This window comes from Vespa velutina, chromosome 11, assembly GCF_912470025.1.
Source record: "Vespa velutina chromosome 11, iVesVel2.1, whole genome shotgun sequence".
NCBI classification, from domain to species: Eukaryota; Metazoa; Arthropoda; class Insecta; order Hymenoptera; family Vespidae; genus Vespa; species Vespa velutina.
The window spans coordinates 2,566,742-2,577,449 of NC_062198.1; the positions used below are offsets into that span (position 1 = coordinate 2,566,742).

The 10,708-nt window shown below is 25.9% G+C and overlaps 1 protein-coding gene across 6 annotated transcripts in view; it reads right to left on the reverse strand.

The window, feature by feature from the left end:
* Positions 1-728: 728 nt before the first annotated feature.
* The window catches only part of LOC124952852 (sodium/potassium/calcium exchanger Nckx30C), a 55,865-nt gene continuing 45,885 nt past the window's right edge, over positions 729-10,708 (reverse strand). For all 6 annotated transcript variants that reach the window (XM_047503356.1, XM_047503354.1, XM_047503353.1 and 3 more), the window contains 2 exons: positions 6,906-7,158; positions 729-1,769 (listed from right to left, as the gene is read on the reverse strand). In XM_047503356.1, coding sequence (XP_047359312.1) covers positions 1,529-1,769; positions 6,906-7,158 — 494 coding nt within the window. In that variant the 3' untranslated portion in view covers positions 729-1,528. The remainder of the gene's footprint in view (positions 1,770-6,905; positions 7,159-10,708) is intronic.

A 10,708-nucleotide genomic window follows, 5' to 3' on the forward strand; every position in this document is an offset into this window, starting at 1 on the left:
ATAGTTTAGATTTAGAATATATAAATCGATTCTGCGTGTTATTCAAGGATTTAACGCCGAAAAGAAGAAGCTGCACGTTAAAGTGAAAATTACGAAGTTTCATTGATAATATCAACGATAATAATAATAATAATAATAATAATAATAATAATAATAATAATAATGATAATAATAATAATAAAAAGATGAAGAAGAAGAATGATAACAATAATAATAATAATAACAATAACAACAATAATAATAATAATAATAATAATAATAATAACAACAACAACAATAATAGTAATAATAAGAATAATAGCAATAACAATAACAATAATGTTAATAATAGTAATAATAATAATAATAATAGTAGTAATCATAATAATAATAACAATAGAAAGGTAGACTAACCTTTCTTTCATTAAGAGATTCGCGTCCGTTCGAAAATTGGCGAGTGGCATCAATAGACGTGAATTTGTTATCTCGCGAGTGATAACGCGTATCTTAATAATTATATTAATTATTTATTTGGAATATTTTCAAATAACTGTTTCTAATTTTCTCTTTCTCTACCTCCATCTCTCTCTCTCTCTCTCTCTTTCTCCCTCCCTCCCTTTCTCTCTTTCTCTCTCTCCTCTCTCTCTCTCTCTCTCTCTCTCTTATTTGTTCTATTTAATAATCGAATATGATATCACTTATATATCTGTATAATTTAACAAATAAGTATTTTCCCTCTCTTTCTTTTTTTCTTTCTTTCTTACTTTTTTTCTCTACGAGATAACATATGTATGTATGAAGCAAAAGAGGAACACGATTTCTTGTTTTTGTTCTTTTTTTTTGTAATTTTTTTTTTTTTTCCTTTTCATTTTCTGTAATCCTTGGCACGATCGGCTGACACGCTCGCCACGCCTAAACGAACGAACGGACGAACGAACGAATGAGATAGCTCGTAATTAGAGAGCCATCGTGAATCTTCTTAAGATCAGATGAGTATTTCGTTTCAGGTATTTCAAGGTTTATACAATATATACATCTTCGACTATAAAGAAGAAACATTTTCTATTCTTCTTAGGTGGGTGTTGACTGTCTATGGCGATGCTTGTCTGTGCTGGTGCTTCTGGTAGTGATTGTGGTGGTGGTGGTGGTGGTGGTGGTCGATGGTGACGATATCGTGGAAAAGCTCGCTTGCTCCTTCTTCCTCTTCTACCTCCTCCCCCCTTCTTCCTCTCCTTCTTTTTCCTTTTTCTTCTTCTTCTTCTTCTTCTTCTCCTCCTCCTCCTCCAACTCCACCTGCTCCTTCTCCATTTTCATGAGATCGATAGAACGCACAAATCCTCAGCTCGAGAAAGAGATCGTCGATTCGTTTGCGAGGATGCTACTGATTTTGCTCCTGTTTTTGCTGACGATGATAATAATGATAACGGTAACCATAATAATGATGATAATGACGATCATGAAGACGATTATGATGATACTTTTGGTGCCATTTCTCAATGACGAACACGAGACGATATTGTTCATGAGCATTTAGCTCTACTTTTCTTTCCTAGACAGGACAGACTAGTATCTCGTACTCGAACATGAGCGAGACAGCAACGAAGACGAAGTAGAGAAGGAACATCGTGAAGCCGAGACCCTTGTTCATTTTCCATTTGAAGCAGGCGATGCTCATAATCACGAATAGTAGCATGCAGAAGAGAATCGCTATGCTGCACACCATACCCACCGAGTTCACCTCCACTGGCTTCCCATAGATCAAGCCGTAGAGGAGCCACGGTACCGGAAGCCTGTTAACAGTTTTATTAAAAAGAAATCAAGTATGATTGATCGTTTCCTTTCTTTTATATATATATATACACATATACATATACATATATGTATATATATGTATATATAGTTTGTATTATGACATAAATATTAAGTAAGAATAAAAATTATATTTTATATATTTTTATTTTATATTGTATATTATAATTTTATGATAAAAATATTATGTCCTATGTACAACGTATGAAAAGTTTTCAATTGAAAAAAGGAAATATCAATTTGCAATTATTCATTTGAAATTAATTGAATTTAATTTTCGAAAAAATTAAATATCATTGTAATTTCCATATGGAAAATTTTTATTTTATATTAATTTGAACAAAAATTACGTTTTATCGTGATCTTTTAATAGACAAAAATATTATTTACATACGTTCATCAAAGGAATTTTTAATTATTTAAAAAATAATTCCTTACTGAGCCTTCCTTAAAAAGAAATATTAAATTTAATTATATAACAAACGAATATTCTAATTCATTTACGAAAATGATTTTTTAATGAAATAATCACCGATTAGAAAAATAATTAAGAACTTTTTATATATAGATCAAATATTCTTTTTTCTTTTTTTTAATCTCCTTTTCTTTTCCTTCTATTCGATGACCTCTCGTCAAACCGATCGATTTATCAATACCAAGAATATTATCTGACTGATTTTTTTCAAGCGTATTCTCCGACAAAATGAGATTCTCTACTTCCAAAGCGAACGTTCCGTACAAACATGAACGAACTAGAGCTTCGTTCGTTTCCGATTCAGGCACTTTGCCAAATGGCAGATACCAAGCTAGATGGTACAAAATGATCACGATCGATTGATCGTTGATCGGATTCTATCCTCTCATCGTTTCTCCAATGAAAAATCGACTTCTAAAACAGATCCATCTTCGGTCGAACGCATGATTTCACTTTGAAAGATACGTTCGAAAGAAAAATAAATCGTTCAGAGATAAACAATATAATATAATATAATATTATATTGTTTATTTCTGAATATATATATATATATATATATATATATATATGAAAAATAAATTAATATTAAATTATATTTTAAATGATTATTATATATTAATATTATTATATCGAAGAGTTTTAAAGAAATAAAAAAATATTTTACTATATGTATATATATATATATATATATATATATATATATATATATATTAAGTGATATTATTATATAATATAGTATTATAATAATAATAATATAATATATATATATATAATATAATAGGGATGTATACATATGTACAGAGTGGGGCGATAATCTTAAATATCTCCATTCCTTTCAGAGATATGGAGAAATTTTGTTTACAAAAGTTATACGATATGAAAGGGATCCTAATATGGAAATAATAATATTTTTATAGGTGAACGCATAAAGGATAAATGAAGGTCAATTGAGTTTTTTTTTAAATAGAATTATATATTTTTAATAGCATTAATCGATGCAGCTTTATATTCTCTATGAAAAAGTATTAAATTATCTATGTCGAAAAATTATTAATTTAAGAGATATTTCACAATTATATTCTTATTATGAATAAGAAGGGAAAATTCAATTGATATTATCATTAACAAAATCACTTTTTTATTATATCGAATATTATTTTATATTTATATAAATAAAGAATAAATTATACTTGAAAACGGTGGTTGTTTCAAGTCTCTACGACTTTTCGTTCCGAAGATATAGCCTTCGAAAGATTTTCATTCATAATTTGTGTAGTACAGCTATTTGTAGTAATAGTAATAGTAGTAGTAGTAGTAGTAGTAGTAGTAGGTTTGCGTAAATTCCTGGAATTTATATAGGTCAGGATATTACCGAGTCGTATTGAATGAAATTATGTAGGTCAGTGGGTTAACGTAAACGTATACCATTTAATTGAGAATATCTTCGGAACTAAAAATCATAGAGACTTGAATCGACCATCATTTTAAAGGGCAAAATTTTCTCAATTTTTTTTTTCTTCAATTTGTTATTAATAATTCATAAACAATTTGTTATAAACAATTTATTATGAATAAATTCTTACGAAGTAAATCCATCTTATTTTATGAAAAAAAAAAAGAAAAAAAAAATACAATTCAGACTGCAGCTAATTTATAAAATTACACGAATTAAGAAATAATTAATAAACAAATTACTTTAGTTTATAAAAAAAAAAAAAAAACAATTTGTTATAAACAAATCCATCATATTTTGCTAAGAAGAAAAAAATAACAATTCAAATTGCGATTGATTAATAAATTTAGATAAATTAAGAAATAATTAATAAACAAATTATTTTTGTTTATAAAAAAAAAAAAAAAAACAATTTTTATTTACATTGTCAATAACCACGTTTTTTTTTTTATCAATGTTGGATTATCTTCGGAGCTAAAGGTAATAGAAAATTAAAACAAATACGTAAAATAAGCGCATAATAAGGGCAATATAAGTGCAGAATATGTGCTGAGCAAACGCTTATAAATATCTTCTAAACTAATATCTTTTAAATAAGATAATTTTTAATATATGAATTAATACTTTTTCTTTTTTTTTTTTTTATAGACAATGTCTAACTGCATGGACCAATGCAATCAGAAACATATGATCTTATTAAAAAAAAAAAAAAAAACAAAAAACAAATTACAGTTGACCTTCACACGTCCTTCAAGCATTCATCTGCAGAAAAATTATTATTAAATAAAATTTCTCGATATCCCAAAGAAAAACGGAGACATTCAAGATAATCAAAGTTATTGACCTATCCTGTATATTATATTTCTCTTTTCAATGAATACGTTAGAATATAAAAAAATATACGTAAAAGTTATAACTTTATAATAATAATAATAAGAAAAAGAAGAATAATAATAATATAATATATCTAATATATAGATATTTTATTTTTTGAAGGAATATATATGACAAACGATATGAAAGATATAAACTCCGAGAAATGCAATATTTCACTCAAAGTTTCCTAAGCTTATTCATGAAAGGAAAATTCTTAGCGGTTATAGGTGGGAAATGGATAACGTACGGCATAGTATTCGCGGTATTTTGTTCGATCAACGATATAATAATACGAGGAACGAATGGCGAACGCGATTACTGCCAGATAACGAGAATACCACGATAGGTCGACCATCGTGACCGCCGAATCCGTTTCTCCTCTACTGACCGCCAACTTCATTCCAATTCGAATTAGGTTGACCTCTTCAGATGTACGATTTTGTTTAAGTTATGAACAAAACTATTTCATTTTTTATCCATCAATATTATATCCATAATCAATAAACAAAATAAACAAAATAATTTCAATAGCATTAAAATTACATGTAATGTATAAAAGATTTGTAAAACAAAATGTAAAACAAAAAATGTAAAACAAAATATAAAACAAAATTACATATACATATACATATACATATATATATATATATATATATATATATATATATATATATATATATATATATATATATATATGTGTATTTGAATATTCGAATTAGGTTTACCTTTTAATAGGAACAATTTTATTGCTATTATAAATAAAATTATTGACATTTTTATTTGGTAATATTAAATCTATAATTAATAAACAAATAAATAATAATTATTTTGAAAGCATTGATAGCACATATATATATATATATATATATATATATATATATATATATGTATGTATGTATATGTATATGTGTTATTTGGAAAATTCGAATATATTAAATGTCGATAATTTAAATATTTTATTTGTTAACATAAAATTTTGTTAAATGTTCAATCGACTATATCACGAGAAAATTCGATGAAATTTAATGAGTAATGAAATGATCTATTTCTTCTTTATAATTTTACTATTGAAACAGAAAATAATGAGACGTAGGTATATAAATGTGAACTAACGAAGAGAAAATTCTCATGGTTTCGAATGACGTAATCTCGTTATTCCTAGTTTAAAAACATTCGTAAGAACATAATATTAAATTCCAAGCAATCCACGTGAATTTACGTAATCGTCAATCAGTAAAGAAGTTTCATAAAAGATCTCGTTAACGATGATTCTGTCTTTGTCTCTCTCTCTCTCTCTCTCTCTCTCTCTCCTTCTCCCTTTCTTTTCAACTTTGATTCTCTTTTAACGAATTTTATAATATGTTGTGTGATACTGATAGAAGAAATAAATAAATAAATAAATAAATAAATAAAAAAAAAAAAAAAAAAAAATTGGAAAGAAAAGAAAAAGGAAAATAAATCCAACGCGTCTCTGCTTTAATTTTTTTTTTTCTTTTTTTTCTTTCTACGCGTATCAAGATACACGATACGTTGTTAATCTTTCGATCTTGTCGTCGAAACAAAAATTTGTCTAGCTTGATAACCTTGAAGGAAAACTTCGAAAAGATCGTGAAATATTCAAGAACGATATCGATCGGTATACGTAGATATTAGATATATGTACGTTCAAGATTTATCAAGATGTTCGTACATATATTAATTACTGTACGTTTATAATTGTTAATAAATCATTTCAATTTAAATGGGATATAATAATGACTCAAAGAAAAAAAAAAAAAAAAAAAAAAGAAGTAACGTACTCTATCATTCATATATCATTCATATATTTTATTCATATATTTAACGTATGAATCAAAGTTTATATGTACGTTTATAATTATTAAATGATCGATCAATGGAAAAATTTGAATTTTAATGAGAAATTATAAAGATCATTGAATAAAATGATTTTGATCTATCATATTATCGATTTAATCATATGTTTGTATTTGTCAAGATGTTCACGTATGATAAGTATATATTTATAATTATCGAACGATCGATCAGATAAAAGTTAAAAATAATAAAATTGATTTAAAAGAAAAAAAAAAAAAAAGAAGAAAATAAATAAATAAATACAGATCTCGATCTATCGATCGTTCGTATTAATTAAGATTTTCATTCATAAATCTGTTTATACATGTTTTATATATACATATATATATATATATATATATATATATATATATATATATATATAAATGTTAAAGGACAATGATTAGGATCTATCGATCGGTTTTTAATCGTCAATGTCATGACAACGTGTTTGCTTACCCAACAGTGACGTCGAAGATGTTGCTACCGACAGAACTCGATACTGCCATATCACCGAATCCCTTTCTTGCGACGATGACGCTTGTGATGAGATCGGGAATACTGGTACCGGCAGCCAGGAACGTCAGGCCCATCACTTCCGGTGGTATACGAACGGTATCACCAAAAACGTTCGCCCACCAGACCATCAGGTACGAGTATCCAGCTATCCACACGATTGACCCTATGAATGTTACCGCGAAGAATTTTTTTCCTAAAAATCGAAATAAAATCAACGTTACAATGTTATTGTTAAAAAAAAAAAAAAAGACAAAAAAAAAAACATTTCTTTTTTACGGAATCCATAAAAAATTTTAGATTTTTCTTTTTTTTTTTTTTTTTATCGTAAGATAAATATTATAGTAAGTTTGATTTAAATTGAAAAATATTATTTGATCGTAAGATATGTGTTATATTGAATTTGATTGAAATTAAAAAATATTTCATTAGCAAAATAAATAATATAGTCAATCGTTAGAGATATTGTTATTACATCGAATTGTTATTAATTTGTGATAATAATAAAGTATTCTTAAATCTTTGTAATTTGTTCGATATAAATTTTTGACACTTTAGAAATTAAATTTTGTATATGTTAAATAAACAATATATTGAACGTAACAATATCGATATGTCAATATTAATAATTATTGATTCTTACGTGATTGATCAATTTCTCTTTTATTTTTTTTTTGTTTTTTTTCCCCGCTTTTTAATTGTATAACTTTTATATTTGCTGTTAAATTGTTCAAATTTCAGCCGTACTGAACTTTGATTACTTATTGTAAATTGTGATAAACAATACAGTTATAGATTTTCACATGACTGATGGTACAATAATTAATTGTTATTATATATAAGTGATTGATCAACTACATTTTAAAATGTTAAAATTTGTAATTTGAATGTTTTCAATTTCTTTAAATTCGACTGATTGAACTTTACGGACTTTTATAAATATAAATTTGATGCAGAATAAACGATTCAATTATTGATTCTTACATGATCGATTAATTGTGAATAATTTCAAATGTTGTTGTTAAATTCTTTGAATAAACCGAAGTATCGAAATTGAAAGACATTGAAAATTAAATTTTATCGACGATAAACGTTATAGTTATTAATTATTATTATTATTATGTATACACGATTGATCAAGTTCTTCTTAATTGATAATATTTCTAATTTTTTTTTTCTAATATTTGAATATTAAAAATTTTTCTAATATATCAATATTAAAATAATAATCTATATTCTAATATTTTTAATTGATAAAATTTTCATTTCAAATGAACAATGAAATTATTAATTGTTCAATGATTATACATAATTAGGCAAAATCATTCGTACAAATTATTTCCAATCACATAATTTACTCTCTTAAATAAATATCATTTAATTGAAAAGAAAAAGAATTAACTTTTTTAATTATGATTTTTTTAAAATCAATAGATTTATCCAAACGATTATCAAAACGATTTAAGACATAAATATTATAAATATTATAAATTTAATATTTGTCGATCATATATTATCGTTTGTTTCATTCGATATAACATAACATAAACGATAAATAAAATTTCTTCGCACATTATTTCAACTCATAAGTTACATATACATATACACATATATATATATATATATATATATATATATATATATATATATATATATATATAAATATATATAACTTAACATTTCCTTAACAGTATGTGAAATGTAATTCATGTCGATCCTAACGACCACAATCATTTCTCGAATGGACCATTCACCGAACGTAACCTTTTTCTTCGAAATCCTTACAATAAAATACGAAGAAAATATCAACTGAAATCAGTTTCCGATGATGCGCATTTCGTTCGAGGTAAATGGCGATCGGTTATTCGAACGATCGAAAAGAGAGAGAGGGAGAGAGAGAGAGAGAGAGAAAGAGAGGGTGAGTAAAGAAGAAAAAAAACTAATCGCACTTGAGGACTCCTAATCTTTCGGTAATCTAATCCGATCCCTCGTTCGAATACTCGTTTGTCAATCTCTTTATCGAACTCGTTTTACCGACAGAAAAAGGAGAAAGAACCCATCATCGATTTCTTTTTTTTTATCTCTAAAAATTCCATTTCAAATTTGCACATTTTTTTTGTCTCTTTATCCCTCTCTCTCTCTCTCTCTCTCTCTCTCTCTCTCACTCTCTCTTTTTCTCTATTTGTTACACTCATAAAGAAAAGATCTAGAACTCGATATCTTGTTTTTATTGATCAGTAAAGAAACACTCTTTTGGAAAATATTGAAAAGGGTTATGAAGGTATATATATATATATATATATATATATATATATATATATATATATATATATATATACATATATATATAGTAGTAGAACGTGATTCATTGGACAATTGAATAGATACACACAATACGTCGATCAGGGCAACAATCAGTCGACGATTTGAAATTAGCGCGTCAATATCATCTTTCGTCACAAGCATTGTATCACTTTGAAATACTGTGGCAGTTAATAGACCCCAGATAATGCATCGTTCCGATGCATCCCATCTTTGATTGATATATATATATATATAGATGTGTATGTATGTACGTATGTAATGTTCGGAAAACGAGAATTGAATTTCATATTTCAGTTTAAATCTTTATTGCAATGCCTCCTCGTATACTCAACTTTCAATTTGTTCGTATTAGCTCATTATTATATTTCGTTTCTTTTAATTAATTAATTTATTTTTTGTCTTCTTTTTATATGTTTTTTTTCCTTTTTTTTTTTTTTTTTTTTTTTTTTTTACTAAAATAAAAAAAAAAAACGTAATTTGTCAGTTCATACATTTGAAGGTTAATAGTTATACCAGATATAACTTATGGAGTTAATTTGTAAATTATGTAAATGTAATTATATTTGATATAAGTTGTTTTAATATGAGTATACTAACAAAGGTAGTAGTATAATTATAGTATAATTTATACTAGTTTAATATTATCAGTTTATTTACCGTAAAATTTAAGTTAATTTATAAGTTATTTACTGGCATAGATACGTAGTTATGTCTACTATAATTATATTAGTTATATCAGTTTATAATTTATACAGAAAGTGTCATAAGTTTCTTTGACGATTTTAAAAAATCAATTACTCCTTTACGTGACATTTTCGGCATGTAGTTAGACATGTAATTTTACAAGCTTGTTTTACAAACAAAAAAGTAATTAATATAAAAAGTTTCAAAAAGAAATAATTAATTTTTAAAATCATCTTGAAATTTTTAGACACACCTAAAGAATTCTCTTCCATCCTATATTAGTTTAGTATTATCAGTTCGTATGTTCTTCCTCGTACGTACACACACACACACACACACACACACACACATAACTAATATAAGTTATATTATAAATTTCGCGTATTATCTTTTTTAAACATGAAAAAAAAAATAAGATTATAGAAGGATTAACTCGATAACGAAATATATGATGATAAATATCTTGAAACGTATGATATTTTAAAACCTTTTTTTGCATTACGAATATCTTCAATTAAATTTCTGATAAAAAAAAATAAAAGATAATTCGTTAAGTTCAATTATGATTTCTTAAAAAATTGGTGGATCATCGAAATTTAATTTTTTATCTTTCTCATCGTCTCTCTCTCTCTCTCTCTCTCTCTCTCTCTCTCTCTTAGTCTCTACCTCTCACTCTATCTCATAACCTTTTCTTCACATTTTTTCTCGCATAAAACCACCCCATCTCAATATTACTC